Here is a 24,218-nt window from a genome sequence, read left to right as displayed (position 1 = left end):
TGATTATAAGTGATCTCTTTATTACCTAATGATCTATTGATGTTTGTTAATCATTATTGGGTTACATGATGGATATTCTCAATGAATGAGTATGTTTTTAGCACTGTGTGCAAGGTTCCAAAGTGGAACAAGCTTCCTGTTCTCCCTGAGGACTCAAATAGAGTCATAACATTCAGGGCTTCTTACATATGCTTTTCCCTGACCATTTTTTCCAACCGAATTGTTTTTCAGATGATCAATAGGTAGAATGCATTTATAAAGGTTTGTCTTGTGAAAATTTCGACTACACGATTGTTGCGCTAGGTTTGCAACTGTTCTCTAATTTCAGATCAGTCTCACAATCGCCAACATCCCCCCCTTCCTCCCTTACAAGTGTCACTCACCTCAAAAGCCCTTCCTGCATTCGGGTCAAATTTCCACTGCTGTGAAATTTCTGCTTCTCTACAAACACAGAACAGGAATAATTTTTGTAAACATCAGTATTTTCACTCAGAGGCTCATTCTGCAAAGAATTCCGCTCAGTCTTTGATCCACTCATTTTACCTTGACTGGGAGAAACTACAAGAAATGGGAGTCTAATTGAATTTCTCGGAAATGATCTGATATGTAAGGTAAGAAAACAGACCATGTATCTCTATTTATATACTGATCCAGAAATGTAAATGAACTTCATGAGGAAGAATGGTCATGTGACCAAAAAATTCCGAGCACCCTTGTGACTCGAGACTTTGGCAATAATAGAGAAAGTGTCTGAAATGGCAGCCCGTTCATTCAGAAATACTTCAAACTAGATGGACACTAATGTGGAGTTAAGAATTATCAGAAGAGCCAAGTAGGAAGGAACTGGGCAAGACACACACATCCACACCCTACCTCTACAGGAGACAGAAAGACTGGCCACATGGGGTATGATGGATGAAAAGTCCAACAGGAAAGCCGGGTCAATGACAAATATCACCCTTCTCAAAAACAGAGTCATGTTTCTAGGGGATGGGTCCAAATGCCAATCCCTTGTCTGGAACCTGGTCCAACCAAGGGTTGATCAGTTCTGAAGGCACATAGGCCTTTGGTGAAGCCTTCCTACACTGCCCCAGCTGCCATTAGAGGTCAGGTGATGTGTGTGGCTGCTGGCCTGCCCCTGAGAAGAGCTCAGCAGGAGGGAGGATTTGAAGGACAACAAGCAATCTGGAAGATAGGCACTAACTTTAGTCTTCAGGGTCATTGATGACCGATAATTGGGTGGCTTTTTATTATTTATTCATTTATTAACTCATTCATTTAATCATTCTTTTACTAGAAGCATACTGACCTATATATTAGTGTCAGATGTACAATATGGTGATTTGACAATTACATACATTACAAAATGCTCACCATAAGAAGTGTAACTGCTGTCACTATACACAACTACACAACTATCGACCGTATTCCCTGTGCTCTACTTTTCCTTCCCGTGACTTATTCAATTAAGTGCAAATCTGTTCTTCTCAATCCCCTCCATGATTTCACCTGTCTCTCAATCCCATTCCAATCTCACAAACACCAATTTGTTCCCTAGAGTTTTAAGACTGTCCCTATTTTCTGTTGTTTGTTCATTTTGTCATTTAGATTCCACATATAAGTAACGTGTTTTGTTTGTCTCGCTGTCAGACTTATTTACTTGGTATAATACTCTCTAGGTCCATCCACGTTGTCACAAACATCACAAATTTGTCCCTTTTGTATTACTGAGGAATAGTCCCTTCTATGTAGATACCACATCTTCATTATCCATTCATCTGTTGAAGGACACCTGCATTGCTTCCCTATGTTGAGTACAGCGAGTAACAGTCTGGTGAACCAGGGGGTGCACATGTCTTATCGTGCTGGCTTTTTTTCTTTGGTGAACTACCCAGAAGCGGAATTATGGACTACATGGTACTGTTGTGTTTCATTTTATTGTGGAAATTCCAAACTGTTTGCCAAGCTGGTTGCACCCATTTAAATCCCACCGACGAGGAGTTTCCTTTTCTCCACATCCTCACCAACACTCGTATTTCCTGTCTTGTTGACACTAGCCGTTCTGGCTGCTGTGAGGGGACAGCTCATTGTGGTTTCGATGTGCACTTCCCTGAGGATTAGTGATACTGAGCAGCTTTTCATGTGCCAAGAGGCCATCTCTATTATTTTCTGTGGGAAAATGTCTGTTATGTTCCCCTTTCAATTTTTTATTTTTCCTTTTGTTTCCCTTACCTGAAGGGATGAGTCCACAAAAATAATGCTAAGGCTGATGTCCATGAGTTCAGTGCCTCCGTTTAGTCTTAAGACGTGTATGGGTTCAAGTCCTGCACCGAGGTGTTTAATCCATACTGAGTTTCCTTTCAGGTAAGGGGTATGAAGCTGGCCCAGTTTCACCTCTTTGCAGGTAGCTGTCTCATTTTCCCAACACCACTTATTGAAGAGACAGTCTTAACCCCATTGTGTATTTTCAGCTCCTTCTTTGTACATAATCCGGCCACAGAAGCATGGGTTTATTTCTGGACTCTCTATTCTGTTGCCTTGATCTAGGTGTCTATTTTTGTCCCAGTACTACACTGTTTTGCTTAGTATAGTTTGAAATCTGAGACTGTTGTATCTTCAGCTTTGGTATGTTTTCTCAAAATTGCTTTATTTGGAATCTTTTCTGTTTTCATAAAAATTTTAAAATTTCTTGCTCTAGTTCTTTCAAAAATACTATCTGTATATTGATGGGGATTGCATTGAATATGTATAACACTTTTCATAGTATGGGCATTTTCAATAATATTACTTCTTATAATCCAGGACAATGGTATACCTTTTTTTATTGTGTCATCTTCAATTTCCTTTTTTTTTTTTTTTTTATTATTTTTAAATGTTTATTTACTTTTTTTTGAAAGAGAAAGACAGAGACAGAGCATGAGTGGGGGAGGGGCAAAGAGAGGGAAACACAGAATCCAAAACAGGCTCCAGGCTCTGAGCTGTCAGCACAGAGCCCAACGCAGGGCTCAAACTCACAGACCATGAGATCATGGCCTGAGCCAAAGTCGGATGCCCAGCCAACTGAGCCACTGAAGTGCCCCTTCAATTTATTTTTTAAAAAATTTCTTAATATTTATTTTTGAAAGAGAGAGAGAAAGAGAGAGAATGAGTGGGGGAGGGGCAGAGTGAGAAGAAGACATAGAATGTGAAGCAGGCTCCAGGCTGTGAGCTGTCAGCACAGAGCCCAACGCGGGGCTTGAACCCACAGACCGTGAGATCACGACCTGAGCCAAACTTGACACTTAACCAACTGAGCCACCCAGACGCCCCTTCAATTTCTTTCACTAAATGTTTATACCTCCTAGAGTAAATATCTTTAAACTTCCTTAGTTACATTTAACATAGTATTTTATGGTTTTTGAGGTAATTTAACATGGGTTTGTTTTCTACATTTCTCTGCTATTTTGATAGTAGATACGGAAGTGCAACAGATTTTGGAATGTTAATTTTGTGTTCTGCAAGTCTTCTAAATTCATGTATTAGTTCTAATAGTATTTGGTGAAGTGTTAAGGACATTCTATGTATTGTTTCATATCATTTGCAAATTTGACTTATTCTTCTTCCTCCTGAAAAGACCAGTGAAGGTATGGAGCCATCCTTACCCACAGCAGACAAGTTCCTGCAGGTCTCCAGCATCACATCTCTGTAGAGCTTCCTCTGACCACGATTCAGCAAAGCCCACTCTTCCGGGGTGAAGTTCACAGCCACATCCTCAAAGACCACAGAGGCCTGAAACATACCACACACTCTATTGCTGCAAAGCGCCATCATCACCCATGTGTGTGGGAGGATGAAGGGTGTGGGTGACAGGCAGGGAGCTGACTCCATTCCTAGGACCCCTGAGTCACAACAGAGGGTGAGGACAACAGCTGACATGGACTTACACATACCCAATTTACTGGGATATTTACACTGAGACAGATCTGAGCAGATCAGTACTGTACAGACTGAAAAGTGAAATATTCACTCAGACAACACACAGACCGGAGGACACACGCTTGGCTTGCTCTAAGAGGATTATGCCTCGTCATCAGCTCCAAGAACTGGAACCAGAATGTCAGGATGGTGTGGACACTTAGATTCCAGTGCTGCTTGATGTGAGCAGCTCTCGCCCTGGAAGGAACAAGGGCAAGAAGCCTGGTGGCGTCCCCTCTCTTCCGACAGAGGCAGACACGACCCTTTCCCCGGATTAGGTGGGCTCTGGGCCCCGACACAGGCCAGGGCCCAGGCGCCTGGCACACCTGATGTGTAAGACGAGTCCGGGGCCTTAAGAAACGTGGAAGTCAGCAGGGCCGCTCAAACATTTAACCCAGGGCCCAGAATTCAAGGAAATTCCTCCCCAGAAGGAAGAGTCCCTGAGGGATTGATGGGGACACGGCCACCGCTCACGTTAACACAGGAGGAAGAGTCACAGTGTATGGACCGTTTTTAGCAACAGGCCTGAGCGATGGAAAGATACGCGGCAAAGGGCGCAGTGAGCACACAGCTGAATGCACATGGGCTCCTGAGTGACCTGCCTCGAAATGGCCACAGGCCCTAACTAACCCCTGCGACTTACAACCGGGCACAGGTCCCACACAGGGAGCATTCCAAAGGTTCCCATGCTCCCTCGTGACCCCATAACTGTAGCCCCGCCTCCCGGCAGACGGTCTCTCCTTTGCCATCCTGCCCGCTGCTCCCTTGCAGGGTATTCAGCAAACTCCCATCTCCTCTGTTCTGCCTTGGGGGGAATTCTCTCACCCCGAGCTGCGGGCCTCCCCCCTGATCGGGTCGCCCCACATTTGATGGCCTTCACAGGGACCCTCTGCTGTACTGGGCCTCTCCTGGGATTTCCTAGGAATTTCTTGGGAGTTTCCCTTGGTGGCCTGACTCTAGAGTTCTCAGGGCAGCTGACAACCTCCACCTGAGGTTCCTCCTTGGTGAGGATCCCAAGTCCCAGGGGGCGTCTATGGGGCACCCCTTGCCCAACAGGCTGAGGGATTTCCCCTCTTGCCTTCAGAGCGATCCCTCTCTCCTCTCCTTTGTCTTTTTTTTTTTTTTAATTTTTTTTTTCAACGTTTATTTATTTTTGGGACAGAGAGAGACAGAGCATGAACGGGGGAGGGGCAGAGAGAGAGGGAGACACAGAATCGGAAACAGGCTCCAGGCTCTGAGCCATCAGCCCAGAGCCCGACGCGGGGCTCGAACTCACAGACCGCAAGATCGTGACCTGGCTGAAGTCGGACGCTTAACCGACTGCGCCACCCAGGCGCCCCTCTCCTTTGTCTTTTAATCCTTCAAGAGGTCTAACCCTAGTACTCCTCAAAGAGGCCAGGGTGGCTCCACACTCTGTCTGAAGGTGTGAGAGTGAATAGGTTGGACTGCCCATGTCTATGAGGGTGAAGGGCCCCTTTCCTCTGCTTTCTCACTCTGTCCCCCAAGGTCTGCTCCCAATATGTGGTGTAGTTGGCAACAGCAGCCCAAGCCGGGTGAATCCACACGTTACAGACTCAGCTGGGACCCTTTCCTAATGCTGGTGGAGTCTCAGCAGGCTTATTCTTTCAGACCCTTTCCTTAATTCCTTTGTTTCCATGTATCCAGCTGCCATCTTGATCTACAGGGAAACACATTCCTACAGGTCTCAGTGCTGAGTCCTCCCCCTTTTTTTTTGACCCAGGTTGGCCACCGGGTGTGTGTATCTCCCTAGAGCAGGGTACACCCCAGCACAGATTTCTATTGCTATTTGTTGTGACACTCTCCTTGATCGCATGCCCCCAGTAAAGTCAGGTGCCCCACATAAGGACATAAGGCCCAGTCCTTCTTCAGGACAGTGCACACCCTGACTGAAATCTCAACCACAAGTCACAGCCTCATTCCCCTTGGTGGGACAACCCTTTGGGAATCAGCAGCAGATCTTTCCCAGTATGGGACAAAGTCCTCTATTCCTATACTCGCCTTTGGGCTGTATTTTTAAAAAGTGGATAAAACATGAACCCCAAGACCTGAGAAAAATCATCTCATCTTTCATGTCATGTGTCCTGGCCTCATACAAACTCCCAGATCAAGACATATGGCCCCACTATGCAACTTGAAGTCTTTTGCCAGAACTCCTCCAAATGCTCACAGGTCCCATACATGCAAGCCTTCATATTCATGGCACTGTCCCCAAATCCCAACCTCTACAAAAACTGCAGAATGTGTCTTCCTCAGACACATGGCCCATCTGACCCTTCAGACATTCTAGATGACCTCTCTTTTATTCCACCCATTGGCTTTCCCCTGCCTCTAGAGGAACAGGGGCTCTACTGGACTTAAATGGCCAACTTTAGATTTTTCCCATAGGTATCCCAGGTTAAAAAACAACAACAACAACAACAACAGTGGGCAACAAATTGACTCCTAGTGGACGCAGATGCAACGTATTTGATTTTTTTTTAATTTTTAATGTTTGTTTATTTTTGAGAGAGAGAGAGATACAGAGCATGAGCAGGAGAGGGGCAAAGAGAGAGGGAGACACAGAATCCAAAGCAGGCTCCAGGTTCTGAGCGGTCAGCACAGAGCCCGACGGCAGGGCTCGAAGTCATGAACCATAAGATCATGACCTGAGCCAAAGTCAGACACTTAACCTACTAAGCCACCCAGCTGCCCCAGAATACATTTGATATTAAAGCTAATTTAAGGTTGCTGATGTAATGAAAAGACATGATTTTAGAGTTATCCATACATATTTATTACATATAAAACTTTTATACTAAAGGTCAAATAAGCTCTGTTGCAGTTTGTAAATAAATGATGACTTAAAATCATGGTTAACTTTGTCTCAGAAAGTTCTCATGGGTAATTTTTAAGATAGCTTTCAAAATCTTTCATAACCTGAAACTTTGAAATTTTGCTAAGTTCAATGATAAATTCGGTTTAATTCACTGGGCATCTAAGTCTTTTCTCAATAAGATAAAATACTAACATGTTAATTAGCAAAAATAAGTTTCATCTGCTTTTGGTTTCTTATTGCAGAGAAACTAAAGATACCTGCATCTGTTGGAAAACATACATTGTGCCTCATTTAAAGACTGTGCTATGAAAAAGGCATGTTCCTAAAAACTATGAAATGCGTCCATAAATTTGTCATCTAAAGAATCCTGGTGTATAGACAGTTCTCAATTGGTTTTCACTGGAGACTAAGGTTTCTAAGAGGTACAATTCTTCTAAATGTAACTGAGACTGACCGGAATGGGGAAAGCAAGTCTGTATCTAAGAGAGTAGGAGATATGAGGGATGGGAATACATTTTGTTAAGGTGAAAGAAAGTAATTTTCTCCTAAAATGAGACTGGTTATTTAGAGAAAAAAATCTCAGGACAAACTCTGAGTGCAAAAGAATGTTGCAGACAAGTCTGTGAAGGGACAGCTTTAGAAAGTCATTTTATGTATGTGTGCTTAGGATGAACTAATATTGAAATAAATTGATTTTATTAAATTTCTTTTTCAACGTTTATTTATTTTTGGGACAGAGAGAGACAGAGCATGAACGGGGGAGGGGCAGAGATAGAGGGAGAGACAGAATCGGAAACAGGCTCCAGGCTCTGAGCCATCAGCCCAGAGCCTGACGCGGGGCTCGAACTCCCGGACCACGAGATCGTGACCTGGCTGAAGTCGGACGCTTAACCGACTGCGCCACCCAGGCACCCCTGAAATAAATTGATTTTAAAAGGATACTGCTTCAATAGTAAACATGCACTTTTCTCACTGGGACAAAGCTTTCTTGGATTGTTGGTCTGGTCTTGATCAAGACGATGTAAACAAAAGTCTTCTTCCTTTCCTTATCTGCCCCCAAAACCAAAGTTTCTATGGTTTGCTTTCACCAGGTCTTTGACTACTTAAAGTTAAAACTTCTCAAAATGTGTAAGATCTGTAATTCTATTTAGACATGTGCTTTAAAAATTTCTGAGAGTTCAAGGGGTGCCTGAGTAGCTCAGTCAGTTAAGCATCCAACTTCGGCTCAGGTCATGATCTTACGATTTGTGAGTTCGAGCCCCACATCGGGCTCTGTGCTGATGGCTTGGAGCATGGAGCCTGTTTCAGATTCTGTGTGTGTGTCTCTCTCTCTGCCCTTCCCCCAGTAATGATCTGTCTGTCTCTGTATCAAAAGTAAATAAACATTTAAAATAAATAAAAATAAAAATTTCTGAGGATTCCAACACACTTTCCCAAGTTTAGAAATTGTAAACGAAGTCTTTTTTGACTAATTAGGTTTGCATATTTGGTATGTTAAGTTACTTGGAAAGCAGGGTCAAACAAATAGTAATAAACCTTAGATTGTATCATTTGAGTGTATACTACAGCTGTTTTGAAATTACATAAAATCCATAAAGTTTAAATATGTTCTCATATAACATCATCACTTGACATTCTAATTAATAAAATACTAGGTGTCAAAGAAATGAGCAGATTTCCTTGTCAGTTATATTACACTGAAGTCACATATCAGATCATGAGTCATGGCCATTTCTATGTTGTTTTGTTTTTTTGTCATTTATATTTATTGTTCTGATGCTCTTGCCAAATGAGTTTTGTCTTCAAGGAGATTCATGAAAAGGATTTTTTTTTTGTAAATACAGGTATTTGATATCTTTAAATCATAAAACTGAACTGGGTGAGAATTTCCAGAACTAATGGGAAAGTTGCATTCAAACAAACAGGAATTAATTAACATAGGACTAAATGAATTAAAGATGCTTATAGTTTTTGTAACTCTTATTTGAAATACTGCTGGTTCTGTAGTGTTTGCTCTAACAAACTGAGGAAGTTTTCTCTTGAAATACCTAGGACTTACAGAAATGTGATGAAGTATTCCTTTGTGAACAAATGGAAACATTTCCCTTTTTTCCCTACCTAAATGCCACAGGATTCCGAAACTCTCAGTGAGTATTCTTTCTTTTCCTGTCAAGGATAAGCGTTTGTGTAAGTTCAATGAGCCTCTCTTCTTCTTGTAACAGGACACCATGGGAAACGTTGGTTATCCTACCGACGCTTCGACTGAAATGTCATATTTCAGAGAGACATGGTAAGACAACAGATACTACCAGGCAGCTTTAAAGAACTAAGGTTGACTTTATGCAGCCAATCAAGCCCCTTAGAAATGCTGGCCTGATCCCTTGCTGCCAGAGTTCCCAGCAGCCTTACCAGGTGAGTAGACAAAGTCAATTCCTGGCAGGTGCAGGTAACCTCAGGATTTATTCAGGGCCTCAAGAATAGGTATTCACCTGAATCTACAGGGATTGTAGACAAGTCTGACAGCAAGTATTTGACTTGGCTTCTAGCCTTGAGAGGTTATTAAAAATTCAATCTAGAGATTATTTATAAACATTTCAAGCAAAGCAAGTCGTTAAAAAAAACTCCTATGACCAATCACTATTCTTTTTATCGTTATTATTATTATTTTATATTTTATTTATTTTTGAGAGCAAGAGAGACAGAACACAAGCAGGGGAGAGGCAGAGAGAGAGGAAGACACAGAATCCGAAACAGGATCCAGGCTCTGAGGTGTCAGCACAGAGCCCAACGCAGGGTTCAAACCCACAAGCTGTGAGATCATGACCTGAGCCAAAGTCGAATGCTTAACCAACTGAGCCACCCAGGCGCCCCACCAACACATTCTTCCTGAGCTTCTGTGAATAATTAGGCCATGTTTGTTAGTCTTGATTTGACTATCTCTGGAAATAAGGGTGATTTCAGAGAGAATAAAAAATAATGTTTCAATAACACATCTTTGTAGATATTAGATTTTAATACTATTTCTTATAAACCAGACTAGGTCCTGAATTTTTCTGGTTTCATCAAATATTTAGCTAGAGTTCTCCAAACTAAGGTTTCCAACCTTCCATCCTCTTGACTTAAGTCATTAAAAATCACAACCACCCTTTTTCCTAAAGTCTTGAAAACTGATGCTGGACAACTTGAGGTGAGGTTCAGAGAAACTGGCAAAAGCTCATGTATAAAGACTCATCATGCTTGTTACTGTGAGGATGATAACAAGACCTCATGGACATAAGATCATCTGAACAGCCAAAAAAATGGGAGGAACTCTCCAACATTTTCATAACTCAACTATCACCTTGACCAATTCTGTGTGGCTGGGAGGCCAAACATCACTCCACAAAATCCCGAATTTCCCCTTCTCCATGGGATTGGCCGTAGACTTCTGGAAATAATGGGTAGCCATTCTTTCCTTATGATATGACTGCATGATGCACTTAGGGATGCCCTTATCTACCAGGACAAGTCACCTCCCACTTGCCAGCAATTCCTCATCATTAGAATATCATTAAGGCTAGGGGCACCTGGGTGGCTCAGTCGGTTAAGCATCTGACCTCGACTCAGGTCCTGATCTCACAGTTCGTGTGTTCAAGCCCCACGTCAAGCTCTGTGCTGATAGCTCAGAGCCTGGAGCCTGCTTCGGGTTCTGTGTCTCCCTCTCTCTCTCTGCCCCTCCCCTGCTCGCTCTCTCTCTCTCTCTCTCTCTCTCTCAAAAATAAACAGTAAAAAAATTTTGTTTAAAAAGAATGTCATTAAGGCTGGACATCAGGCAAAGAAGCCTTCTTGATGGTTTTACCCCTTAGACATTCTGTCACAGGAGTTGCCTCTATCAATGTCAAATTGTAAGTAGATGCTTTAACCAAGCACACAGACGTCACCTTTAACCAACCCCAACACACGCTCACCCAGAAATTGAGGTGGTCCTGCAAAACCAAACAGCCCTGAAAATCCTGCTGCAGCTCAAGGAGTAACGTATACTTTCATTAAAACAGTGTTGGGGCGGCTGAGTGGCTCAGTTGGTTAAGAGTCTGACTTCTGCTCAGGTCACATCTCCTGGGCCCCACATTGGGATCTCTGCTGTCAGCGCAGAGCTCACTTTGGATCCCCCGTCTTCCACTCTCCTTGCCCTTCTACTGCCGCGTGCACTCTCTCTCTCAAAAAGAAATAAGCAGGGGAGGGGCAGAGAGGGAGACGCAGAACCCAAAGCAGGCTCCAGGCTCTGAGCTCTCAGCACAGAGCCTGACGTGCGGTTCAAACCCATGAACTGCGAGATTATGATCTGAGCCAAAGTCGGATGCTTAACAGACTGAGCCACCCAGGCAACCCAACCCGCCCAAAAAAATCGTTTTAAAAGAGTGTTAAGGGGCGCCTGGGTGGCGCAGTCGGTTAAGTGTCCGACTTCAGCCAGGTCACGATCTCTCGGTCCGGGAGTTCGAGCCCCGCGTCGGGCTCTGGGCTGATGGCTCAGAGCCTGGAGCCTGTTTCCGATTCTGTGTCTCCCTCTCTCTCTCTGCCCCTCCCCCATTCATGCTCTGTCTCTCTCTGTCCCAAAAATAAATAAACGTTGAAAAAAAAATTAAAAAAAAAAAAAGAGTGTTAAATATATGCTCCAGATTACAATAATGTAACAGGATTGCTAAAAGATATGGGTACTCATGTTGGTGCTTGAAAGGATCCCTCCCTCTCCTTTAATAACTGGTTAAACTCCTGGACTGTAGGAAGATTTTGGTCAACTATTAAAGGTCTTTTATTTCAGCTTCTCTTCCTGCTGAATGTTGACCCACCAGGGACATCTCTATGCCCTCATTCAGCAGGAAGAAGCTACTGAAGGTGACACCCCTGCCCTAATGCCAAAGATTTGTATTGTCCACCTGTCAGGGGGATGTCAGGGCCACATTTAGATAACAGGCTTCACCAATGGAAAACTGAGTTAGGCAAAAGGGCCCACGGTGAACACACACATGCATAAAAAATAGGCTCATGAAGTGACCCACCTCGAAATGGCCACAGGCCCCAACTATCCAATGGCCTACTTATAACCAGGCACAGTTACCATAAAAAGGGGAATTTCCATATGTTCCCACACTCCCTCACTCTGCCCTGTAAGTCTAGCCCCAAACCACTTCCTGGTGGCCCTCTGCTCCCTCATGGTGCATTCAATAAACCTCTATCTCCTTTGTGCTGCGTTGGGTGGATTCTTACACAACCCACACTGCTGGGTCCCCCAAACATCAGAACCCCCATACGTAATATCTTTGGAGCAATACAAGAAGCCACCATATCATTGAAATAAAGAGCAAACAATTATCATAAAATTATCAAAAGTTGTTTAAACAAAAGACACGTCCCCAAAACCTAAGGACACAGAACCCAGCTACATCAGTTACAACAAAGGCAACACCCCTTCGTCTGAGGCTACAATGTGGGTTTGCTAGTCACACAGCTGATACGAGGCTTGTGATCTAAACAGGTTTTTAAAAACTCATGTAACAACAATAAAAAAGTATAAAGACAAATAATACAACCAAATAACAGACAAAGAATGCGAGTACACATATCCCCAGGAAGATACACAAATGGCCAAAAAGCACATGAAATGATGCTCCATGTCACCAATCATCTGGAATCCATCCACAAAATTTAATTGTGCACAGACACTTCCAACCTACTCTATGAGGCCAGTTTATGGTGATACCAAAACCAGTCATATATAAATTGAATTCTACAACGTGACCGAGTGGGATTTATCTGGGAATAAAATGGTTGGTTCAGCAAGAAAATAGCAGTCATAAACTTCATGAACAGAAGAGAAACAAAAACCCCATGATCATTTACACACAGAAAAGGTATCTCCTTGAACCCACCACCCTCTCTTGACAAAAATACTCAGCCAACTAGGAACAGAAAGGAACTCCCTCATCCCGGAAAAGGGGCGGCGGGGAAAAGTCCACGCCTAACATTTGCGCACCCAGACACTTCTCCAAAGAACATATGCAAATGGCCAGCGGGTCGATGAAAAGATGCTAGACATTCGTCACGCGGGACACGCACCTCGAACTACCAGCAGAGGCCCCTTCGCACCCACCACACTGGCTATAAAGACGCCCCAGGAAGCGCCGGCGAGGACGTGAGCGGGGCGCATTCTCCTTCATTTATCCTGCTGCGGATGTAAGCGGGGGCGGCCGCTTTGGAAGAGTCTGGTGGACCCCCAAATGAGCAACGTGGCGTTCCCACCCCACACGGCAGGTCCGCTCCTCGTATCCACCTGCCCCAGACCCGGGAGGACGAGCGCCATCACACACACGCGTGCGCACGCGCTCTGCTCCCCGCGGCACGACTCCCGATCGCCAGCGATGAAAACCACCCTGAAGCCGGGCACCTCTTCCAGGCTGAGTAAAGGCGACACGACTGAAGTGCAGGCAGGAGTCCACAGGGGAAGCTCCCCAACCTGCCGCTCAGGGCCAAGGGCAGACACAACACGGAGAGACGCACCTGCACACCCGTAACGCATCACTGCTCATGCAGGAGGAAGGAAGATGATTTCCTGGGGTGGCAACAGCCCAGCCAATGAGAGACGGTCACAGCCCAACAGCCCAGCCAATGAGAGAGAGCCAGGGCTCAGTCAGTGAGAGCCACAACCCAACCAATGAGAGACGGGCACAGCCCTGCCAATGCAGGGTAGTAGCAGCCCAGCCAATGAGAGGCAGTCATGGATCACCCAATGAGAGATGGTCATAGCCCAGCCAATGAGAAGCCCCTGAACGTAGAACACCCCCCCCCCCCCCCGTTTGCTCCAAGGGACTTCTTGTTTGCACAGCCCCTCCCAATGCCCCCTCTCCTCTAGAAAACAGTAGCCCTCCCTATAGTCCTCCCCTTTTTTCCTCCAGATTTGCCTGTGGTTTTGCTGTGGCATATGTGTCCCAGATTACAATTCTCTGCTAGTCCCAGATAAACCCATTTTTTTTCCTGGAAAAATATCTGGTTTTAAGGTTAACAGTTACTTGATCACTGGTGGACCCACAAAAGACCCCAACCACTCCGGGCTGGCGAGCAAAGTCCCACAGAGCCCACTGCACTGCTTTCTTGCGGACCCTGAAGTGGAGGGTAAGTTTTGTGCCAGGATCAGAGCCCCGCTCCCCGGGTCTGCGCTGTCCTGTGTCTGTGCTCTCCGGGGTTTATTGGGGACCTGTCTTAGGGGCTTGTCCTTTCTGAGAGAGCTCATTTGGCTCTTGTTCCGACTACTTTTCAGAACTGGACTGTACCTCTTAGAACCGTACCTGTTGGAAATGTGCTAGCCCTTGGTCTGATTTCTTCTGTAAAGAGGCTACTCCTGTAGAGACTAGTGTTTATACATTTTATTCTGGTCTAGAGAAAACCACCCTGAAATGGATTCCAGACATCATGAAAAGAACAGCTTTAAATCCAAATGACAGCCCTGCCTTAGTTTAAAGCTAAGTTCTCTTTTCTGCTTATTATGGATCGTTGATAAGAAATACAATTGCTGAGAAGTCTGTTTTGCTTGCCGTTTGCTACAAGCATTGTGAAACCTTTCCTGAATGTAACCCGCTATGTAATAGAGTAAGTTGCGCAACTTCCTAAATGTGGTCTGGTATGTAATAGAAGAAGTGACTGTACATGAACTAACCGGCATTTCTCGCTTCTGTAAACCTGCTTGCTTAACATATTTTCCCCTTCCCCTTGGTCCCTCAGGTACTTGAGAAAGGGGAGAAGCGAGAGACCTGGGCAAACTGTTTGCCTAGTCATCCTGGTCTGTGAAAAACAACCTTAGCTTCAACCCGCTTGCTTAAGCAGCTTGTTCCGCTTCTGTACAACTGCTTGGCGTGACCGCGAAGAATCCCTAACTTCCCCCTAACTTGTTCGTACCGGTCTATAAAAAGGCTGTAAAAACCTCACTCGGGGCCTCTTAGCGTCACCGGCAACGAGTGAGCGGAGGTCCAGGTTCGAACCTGCAGTAAACGACCCTTGCCGCTCGGCTTTGGCTTATGACTCTGGTGGTCTCTTGTGGGGGGGGTCGCAACCTCGGGCATTCCAATCAAAGCGCAGGGAGGGGGGGCTCCCACCCGGGACCCTGACCGGTCTTACGTTTAAAAAGCCATGGTGCGTCCTCATGTGCATTTCTAAAAAATGAACAACTGAACCAAATGTCATTTAAAATTACAATGGCCTTTATGGGGAACTTTCGATCTCCCCAAACTTGTTTTATTGAAAATTAAATTAGGAAGTCATGACTTCAGAACATTGAGTGTGATACAGATTTTATTCGGTACCTCAAGACTTGCAAATATTTTCAGGATCTAAGTGTCCCTCTTTGCAAAAGACTATTTCAAATGAACGGAGGCAAACAACTGAAATACGACAAATGGCTTCCGAAGTGTCTTTTTCTCCCGCCCAGGCTTCCCTGTCTGCAGACATCCGGCGGCTACTCTACACCCGGGGCCTGCCTCCAACCACTTTCCTCAACAAGTTCTGAACTTCCCTTTTCTTCTGAACCTGCCCTTGATCCCTCCTTACCTCAACCTGTTAACCAGGCCTCTTTGAAAGGGAAGGCTTCTCAAGATCTAAAACCCCACATTTCTCATGTTCCCTGGACTAAGGCAGAAGTTTCCAGAAATGCCTAGAACCCCCATAAGCTCGCTGAAGAATACAACACAGCTATTCAACTGGGACACACCAACAGGGTGTCCCAGATTTAGATCAATTAGTCCACATGCGTGTTGCTGAGGCCCAGGCCACACATGGGATGAAACTAACCCGCGAGACACAGATGCCCACTTCTGGAAAGATGCTTATGACACTCACTGGAAATCCCCACCGAGCAATTACAGTAGCTTTTCCTAAGATTGTGAATTAAAACAAAATCTAGATTTCCACACAAGAGCCTGATGAACCTGTACGTGGCTGTTGTAACAGACTCCAGCTTGTCTTCAACATAACTTCAGGTCTTTCTTCACACGTGAAATCTACCCAGGCAGCATTTAATGGGCTGAACTGGGATCCTGCTTTTTACTTAAAAGGCCCAAGATGGAATGGGACTCCACATCCACTGCATTTTAGTTATTTTGGCAAACAAGCGGACTCACACCCCACATGGAGGAAAGACAGCCAAAATTCTTAATTCTCACCTACGGCATCTGAAGCCTCCTAAAAACCAAACACCTACAGTTCGCACTACGATTGCAAACAGGCGGGACATGTGAGAGAAGGTTATCAGCAGCCTGAATGCTCCAGGTGCGGGAGCCCTCCTCCCAGCCCTTCCCAACCCCTCCTCATTGCCAACATCTGGGCCCTAAGGACCACAGGGGCTCTGCCCCAAGTTCCCTCTTGATCTCTGACATGTCTTCAACGCAAAACATGGAAGCCAGCTCAAGGAAACCAATAGGCAAACTTCTGTTCTACTTCAAAGGGACGTTCTCCTAAAAAATAATTTCGCAAAACTGACCAGAGGTGTCCCCAAAAGGCGCCCCAGAAATGGAAACACTTTATTAGAAGTCTAACTGTTACTTCAAAAAAAGGGGAGAACTCCGGTTTGGGCCAAAGAACAGTCTGGCCCTAGGAGCGATCCTACAATATTCACTACTCACCACTGAACACAGTAGAGCAGCGGCCTCCAACAACAGGAGAGTGTTCGAGAAGTACTCGTGGAGAAAGACTGAAGCCACAAAAAAAATGTGACAACCTCGCTGGTCCCACCGGTCCGGTTACAACCCAGGGAAACCCGTTTGCGTGAATGGATTTCACGCAGCCCCCTCTCTCTGAATAGGAGTATGTGTTAGTCACGGTTCATAGGTTATCTCACTGGCGGAAGCCTTCTCCTGTCGACAGCCCAGGGCCTGTCCTGTGGCTGCAGTGCTCTGAGCAAAGGGCGTCCCCACCTGGGGAACACCTCGCAAACCTCACAGGGATCCGGGAGCCCAGTTTACCAGCCAGGTGCTGTTCTGTTCGGCCCGTCTTAAACCTTCGCTCTGCGTAACACCTAGGATCCTCGGGCTCAGGTGGGCTCACTGAAGGCACTACTGCTACTCAAGGGACACCCTGTGTCCCAAACACCGTGTCCAAAAGCACTGGGGTTGGTCCTTTTCCATCTCACACCCCCTTCCAGAGCCCCCCCACCCCCCGACTCCCACCCCGAGAAATCACAGCACGGCCAAGGCACTGGCCCTCGCTCCTTTGACTCTCGGTGACAAAAAGGTGTATACGTTAGTATTGGAAAAAATTAATAGCTTCTTATCAAAATAACCATGCCGTGGGAGGGCCACGTTCACAGTGCCCTCCCGGGGGAGGAAGACCCTGAGGCCTCCCACCTTCCAACTCCGGAGATTTCGTCTACTGACGAGACCCCTCCTGGTTCTCTCCGGCCTCCCTGGAAAGGCCCCCCCGTCAGCATCTGCCCGCCAGCCCCTGGGTCACCGCACTCCAGGGCACAGACCCTGGATGCATGTGGCACGTGTAGACACACAGCAAACCCTGACTGCCCTGCACACCACTTGGTGACGTGACGGGAAAGGTTTCCCGAACGGCAGCAGACGACATCTGTGCCACAGCCTTCCCGAGACGTCCGGCCCTGGCTTGGGGCCCTTTTTCTCACTGTTGCTTCTTCTCTGCTTCATGGAACTCTCTTCGTGGGGTTCTGGTCTTTCAGGAAAGGCCTCATCAGGATCCCGAGACAAATGAACCGGTCACTTGCCTTTTCTCACGTGTTAGAAGGCTCTAAATTCACAAAAGTCTTTCCCCATCCGAACTATTAACTGATGCCGTCCTGTTACCCAAACTCATGGTCTCTCCATTCACAACCTTACAGGCTGCATTTCTGGGTAACACGTGGTTCCAAACTGCACTTTTGAGAACACTTTTTAAAACATCTTTCAAGTTTTGCTACTTTTTCAGAAACTTCACCACTAAGCTTTGTGTCCACACCCCCCCCCCCCCCGCTCCCCGGCACTGTCTCCTCCCAAATGCCCTGGGTTCGTTCTCTCCCTCTGGGTCCGTGGGATCCACCATCTGCCCTCACGGTGGCCCCGGCGGGGAGGGGACTTCCAGGAGGCAAACGGGACTCCGGGTCTGCCTCCACAGGGAGAACTTTCTCCCCGGGGCTGGCATAAGTGCCAATAAACATTTCGGTGGGCTGCCTTCAGACCCGGGGTCCCGGATTAGAACAATCCATAGGGTTATGTTACTTTTCTTTCGCATTTTATTGCCGGGGAATCGTGTGATTCATGCAAGTACACGCTCTGCAAGGCTGACGCTGCTGATGCACACGGCCTAGATGACAAGTGTCTGACGGCATCTCCCTCCGAACCGTCCCTGTCACTCAGGTGTGGCCTCGACTGGTCTCCACGGCTCTGCTCGTTCCCTCCAACACGAGACACGCCAAGCGGGAGACGTCCTTCCTGGCGCTGAGGGACAAATCCACTAAATACAGCAAACCCGCCTCTCACTCCCAGATGCTTCTGAGGAAACACGGAGGTCAAACGGAGGACATGGAGAGATTCGCACACGGAAAGCTCCTTAGGGACGGAGTGGGGGGCCGGCAGGGGGCGCCCTCGCGTCCTGCCCCGTCCTCCCCGGGGGCCCCAGCCGCAAGCCCAGCGCCCTGCAAGCCCAGCCTGCCTCAGCTGGGACGCCGCCTCCCCACCCCCGCCCTGCCAGTGGGGAGCCCCTGTGCTTCCAGCTCTAGGTTCTTCCGCATCCCGTGTTTCCATCCCGGCCCCTCCTGGCCTCTCTAGGAGAGCGTCCCTCTCCTCTGTTCTGGTAACTGCCTGTGGTCCTGTGTATCTTACACGTTCAGAACTAATTCCCTGCTGTTCCGGAACAAACTCAGTTTTGGGGGTAAAGTAAGTGACAGTTTCAACTTACAACTTACCAGCAACTAGAACACGAGGCAGTAACAGACAGACGGATGAACAGCCTGATTGACAAAGAAATGCAGAGACAGGCGCCCCTGACTCTAGCAAGTGGGTATACGCTCAGCAGGTGCCACAGGGCATCAGCAGAGATGGGGACACTTGGACACATGGGGCCAGGGAAGGCTGGTTATCTAAGGGGTAAAAGGGATCATCAGATTCACGGACAATAACCGAGTCTGGTGGATTTAACTGGAAACAAGAGGAACACACGGACAGAAAAGTTCCAGCACGTGTGATCAGACCTGAGCGATGGAGGAGTTTTCCCACAGAACAAAAGACGGTCGTCTACACAGGAAGAGACGGGGAAGGACAAGTCTACTAACAACGTGAAGGGTCCATCCACGCAGACAGCACAGAGAAGTGACACACCCTGACCTGGACAAAACACAACACGTAGAAATGAAACAGACAAATGTCCCCAGGACGTGAAGGAAACAGATCATCAGGAAGCAGACCCGTGAGATACAGGAGACAACACGCTGGAAATGTTTCCACGTGAGAAATGCTCAGCCCTGGAGGAATCAGATAAACCAACGTGCGACGTCCAGGAGACCCCATGTCACACCCGCGAACTAGAAAACAGGAAGCCAGAAGGGACAGGACCCAGCACTGATGTGTGGTTCAGACTCTGCACCCGCGTTTCCTACTAACATATAACTTACTCATGAGCTACAATATGTGAGACAGATCAGGATCACAGTTTTACAACCCTGGACCCTGCATGGAACCGTCGCTAGCATTTGGATGAATCTTTTTTTTTTTTTTTTTTAATATTTTTGGGACAGCACAAGCAGGGAAGGGGCAGAGAGAGGGGGAGAGAAAAGGGATTCTCCACTGACAGTCTGACAGAATTGAGCTGGATGTGAAGCCTGGCCTTGACCTCACAAACCCGGAGATCACGACCTGAGGGGAAGTCAGCTGCTCAACCAACTGAGCAACCCAGGTGCCTGGGATGAATCCCCTGATCCATGACTCCACCCACCTGGCATGAAGGTGTGGAGCCCCCTGCAGACCCCCCCCCCCAACCCTCATGGAGAAGGACAGTTCTGTCCTGAGACACCTTTCCCCAGGGGACGCTCTCTGGATAAAGCCCCCAGTAACCCGAGGAAGAAAGGAGGCAGAAAGAACTCGGGCATTTTACACCTGCTCAACGCGAGGCTGGCGGAGGACAGAGCCATCCGTGCTGAGCTGGACAGGGACAGCGCTGCTCACAGGTGACAGGTGACCTGCAGACGCCTACCTGAGCCCTGTGCTCCTGGGTGGTTCAGTTGGTTAAGTGTTAAATCATGTGAGTCTTGATTTTGGTTAAGGTGGTGATGTCATGGTTGGTGGGTTCGAGCCCCACATCAAGCTCTGAGCTGAGGGTTCAGAGCCTGCTTGGGATTCTCTGTCCCTGTCTCTCCGCCCCTCCCTCTGCTCACACCCTCTGCCTCAAAATAAATAAAATAAATATAAAAAGAGAGAGAGAGAGAAGACTGACAGGAAGTCCCCCTGGCTCACCCATGACAGGGCCACGCGCAGACCCCCCACACCCACACTTCGTGCCTCATCTGCGATCAGCTCAGCTGCTTGTCCCCGTGACCAAGGGGCACAAAATGCTGGCTGGTCCCACTTTGCTTTGGCTTCTCTCCTTCCTCCAGACCCCTGAACGTGGGCCTGCTCTCAGCCTGAGCCACACACAGCCCCTCCTGGGGACAGGGGGACAGGCTGGCCTCAGGGAACCCCAACGTCAGCACCACACCTGCTCACGCCTGGTTTCTTTCCTCCTCTCCTCCCTTCTGCACGACTCTTGAGACACTCGCAGGTCTTAGGCTCACAGTGTCGATGTAGCCCCTGCCCCAAATGCAACTGCCCCCCGATCCCCTGCATGGCCCCTGCCCCTGATACTACAGTCCTCCTCCCCCCTGCACAGCCCCTGCCCCTAATGCAACTGCCTCCCCCGCTCCCCTGCACGTCCCCTGCCCCTAATGCGACAGCCTCCCCTGCCCCTCTGCCCCTAATGCAACTGCTCCCCCTTCCCCTGCACAGCCCCTGCCCCTAATGCAACTGCCTCCCCCGCTCCCCTGCACGTCCCCTGCCCCTAATACGACAGCCTCCCCTGCCCCTCTGCCCCTAATGCAACTGCTCCCCCTTCCCCCTGCACAGCCCCCGCCCCTAGTGCAACAGCCCCCCCATGCCCTGCATGGCCCCTGATCCTAACGCAACAGCCTTCCCTTCCCCCTGCACAGCCCCTGCCCCTAATGCAACTGCCCCCCACTCTGTTCTCAGCCCCTGCACCTAATGCAATAGCCCCTCCCCGCCCCCCTGGACAGCCCGTGTCCCTAGTGCAACAGCCCTCCTACCCCCCTGCACGGCCCCTGCCCCTAATGCAACAGTCCCCTCCCCCTTCTTTGCAGTCATTGTTCTCAGTACAGGACTCTCCTTACTCAACTTGGATTTTTCTTTTGACACTGGTTTGACCAACTGTCCATGACCTCCCCTTTCCTACCCAAACTTTGCCCAGGCCGCTGTGCTCCCCACAGGCCCCTGAACTGCAGGTGGCCCACACGCTGAGCATCCGCTGAGCTGAGGAACAAGGCCCTGGGGACGTGAGCCAATGAGGCCTTCCTCCACCACAGGGGCCAGATCCTGACACTGAGCCTTCCTGCCCATCCCCCTCTCGCAGAACAGCCAAGCCGGGTTCTGTTTCACTGGAGGGTCCCTGAGATGGGAGCAGGTCCCTGTTGGAAACCGATTGTAATAAACTGTCCTCAGCCAGGTGCAGATTTGAGGTCATCTGTCAGGTCTGTCACCAGCTAGACCCCAAGCCCATGTGGTTGTACTCACAGACCTTTGCCCCACGTTTCCCTAAGCTGTCCTTTCCAGCTGTCCTCTTTAACTCAGGCAAATGACAGGAACCTGCCCCTGGAGCAGATCGCAGATCGACTGCCCTCACCAGACCTCCAGAGCCCCAACCTCCCCAACCAGTTTGAGAAGCCCCAGGATTCCTGTCTGTGCAGAGGGACCTGGAGGGACCTCTGGAATGACCACCAATTACCTTTACCTCATTATCACACTGAAGTCTCCACTGGGGGAGGAGCACAGCCTCCTGTACATGACTTACTTCCTGGGGACAGGCCTGCGGCCCTAAGGCCCACCTCCATCACCCCTCCTCCCACCCCACACAGGACGAGGAGGCTTCCCCATGGAAATATCCATCCAGCCCTAAACCAGAAGAGCCCATCCACCCTCCCTCCGGGGAGTCAGGGCTTTGGAAGTTATTTCCTGTGATCTACTGATCTCTGTATCTGCTGCTAATAAAGTTTTCTTCCTGGGACTGCTCAGTGTGGAGCAGTTTCTGACTCACCAAGCAGAGAACTCAGGTTGGTTGGGTGACAGGTCCACCTTGGGTCCCCCTGGAAGCTCAGCGGGTTTAGGGGGTGCCCAGAAAAATAATCGTTTTAGGACCCCCGCTCCATTCCGTGATCTACGCCTCTCCGGCTCTAATTGCCCAGCACACCCCTTGCAGAACTTCCTGGTCCGGGTCAGAATCACAAAGAAATGGAAAAACAGAAAACCAATCTCAGCCATTTACGACTTGAAGGGAACAGCGTGGAAGCAAAGACTGACAGTCTGCACCAGGCCAGGAAACAGCCAAACCCGTGGAACTCTCCGCGCCGTTTCCAAAGTGAGAAAACCCTGCATTTCTTACCCGAGATCGCAGCCCAGGACCCCATGCGCGTGCACCTGCTCCCTCAGCGCGCGCTCAGCCCCGGCCCCACGTCCCACACTTACCTCCGCTGGATTCCAACGTCCAAGTCTCAGCCCCCGCGAGCAGCTCTGGCTCCGTGACCGTCACACTGCACGCGTGCTTTCTGGGCACGTCTTCCAGCTCGGCCCGAGCGACCTCACGCCCGCCTAGACCGCCCCCGACAAAGCTCCCCTTTCTGAATATTCATCCTCACCCTCCAAAAAAGACCCCCCCGCCCCGGGGAGTCGCGGATTCGGAAGCTATTCCCTGCGGCCTCCTTATGGCTGCAAATAGTTTCCTTTACGAGACAACTCACCCGGACAGTCTCTACCTGTCCTCCACCTAGGAGCAAACTCCTGCTTAGTCAGGTCGTCGCACACGCTCCCCGAATCCCAGGCCTCCCCCTGCCCTCCCCCAGCCTCCCTTCCCAGTTCCATCCGCCCAGGACCCAGGTGCGGACCCCTGGGGACGGGGACACCCCGCCGCGGCCGCTTCCACCTAGTTCGGGCTGGTCCCATCCGCCCCTCCGGCCCGCGCACTCACCATCTCGGGGTCCCCGCTCCGCGCCCTCGGGGTGTCCTCCTATGCCGCGCACCCCCACGACCGTGGCAGCGCAGGATCCGACTGCGCCAGCCGCCCCGGCGGAGAGCCACACCCACCGGGCTCTCGCTCGGGCCTGATTGGGTGGTGTACAGGTCCCGGGCCCTGATTGGGCGATCCTTCAGTCCCTGCGACCTGATTGGATGGGTTCCGAAGATAACTCTCCCCGAATCTGATTGGATATTGGTCCTGCGGCTGATTTCCTCCCCCTCCCAGGCCCGCCCCCTGCCCCTGAGTGACAGGCTGGCGGTACACACGTGTCCGATCCCCCGGCCCGAGGTGGGCTCTCAGTAGAATGCGCTCCGGGCGGACTGAGCCGCCTGTCTCCTTCCTCCTCCTTCTGTCTGAGGATCTGACTCAGTTTCCCCGCGGAGCCTCCCTTACGCGGCGTCGGATCCGGATGTGACAGAATAGAAGGGCCCGGTGACCCTTCAGTCCGTGGCCCATACGGCATAACGGTGCACCTGTCCCCTGTGTTGTGGAACTGCTCACTGACCGGTGACGTCACCGTAAGGAAGCCACGTTCCCCCGAGATTTTGACCTGACCCTTGGACACCGCAAGGCCCCGCCCTCCGGCCCCACCCCTACCTCTCTGGCCTCAAGTCGACCAAACAAGCCCTGGGTCCTCAGCCCCAGGGGGACGTGGCTTCATTACCTGTGTGCCCAGCCGGGCACAGCCACAGGCGTGACACGTTACAATACTCAGGTGTGCGCTATATTCTGCAAGGAAAGTCACGGCAGATCCAGTTTGTAATCAGTCCCTGTGGATGTGGAATGTTGATGTGGGACAGCTCTGGGAACAGGCTACAGTCCCCTGGGGACTGGGAGGGGAGGGAGGGGAGGGGAGGGGAGGGGGAACCCTGAGTTTTACTCTTAAACGTGTGAGCACAGGAGCACCTGGGCAACTCAGTCGCTTGAGCCAAGGACTTCAGCTCAGGTCACGAGCTCCTGGTTAGTGAGTTGGAGCCCAGTATTGGGCTTACTGCTGTCAGTGTATTGTCCGTTTCAGATCTGTCCCCATCTCTCCCTGCCCCTACCCCTGCTCCCTCTCTCAAAATAAATAAACATTTAAAAACATGTGTGAGTCCCATGGTATGCGACTTATATCTCCATTTTCCTAAACAAATTTAAA

At 49.0% G+C, this 24,218-nt stretch overlaps 1 protein-coding gene across 4 annotated transcripts in view; it reads right to left on the bottom strand.

The window, feature by feature from the left end:
- Positions 1-23,155, bottom strand: part of LOC122486663 (zinc finger protein 77-like) — an 84,137-nt gene extending 60,982 nt beyond the window's left edge. For 2 of the 4 annotated variants that reach the window (XM_043586090.1, XM_043586093.1), the window contains exons 1-3: positions 23,030-23,155; positions 3,606-3,768; positions 384-441 (exon numbers count right to left, since the gene is read on the bottom strand). In XM_043586090.1, the coding sequence (XP_043442025.1) occupies positions 384-441; positions 3,606-3,768; positions 23,030-23,032 (224 nt within the window). In that variant the 5' untranslated portion in view covers positions 23,033-23,155. The remainder of the gene's footprint in view (positions 1-383; positions 442-3,605; positions 3,769-23,029) is intronic. The other 2 variants (XM_043586091.1, XM_043586096.1) reach the window with 2 other exon arrangements.
- Positions 23,156-24,218: the final 1,063 nt, after the last annotated feature.

Source organism: Prionailurus bengalensis, chromosome A2 (genome assembly GCF_016509475.1).
Source record: "Prionailurus bengalensis isolate Pbe53 chromosome A2, Fcat_Pben_1.1_paternal_pri, whole genome shotgun sequence".
Classification (NCBI taxonomy): Eukaryota; Metazoa; Chordata; class Mammalia; order Carnivora; family Felidae; genus Prionailurus; species Prionailurus bengalensis.
Note: the sequence above shows the minus strand (reverse complement) of the source record. Positions and strands in the feature narration are given on the sequence as shown.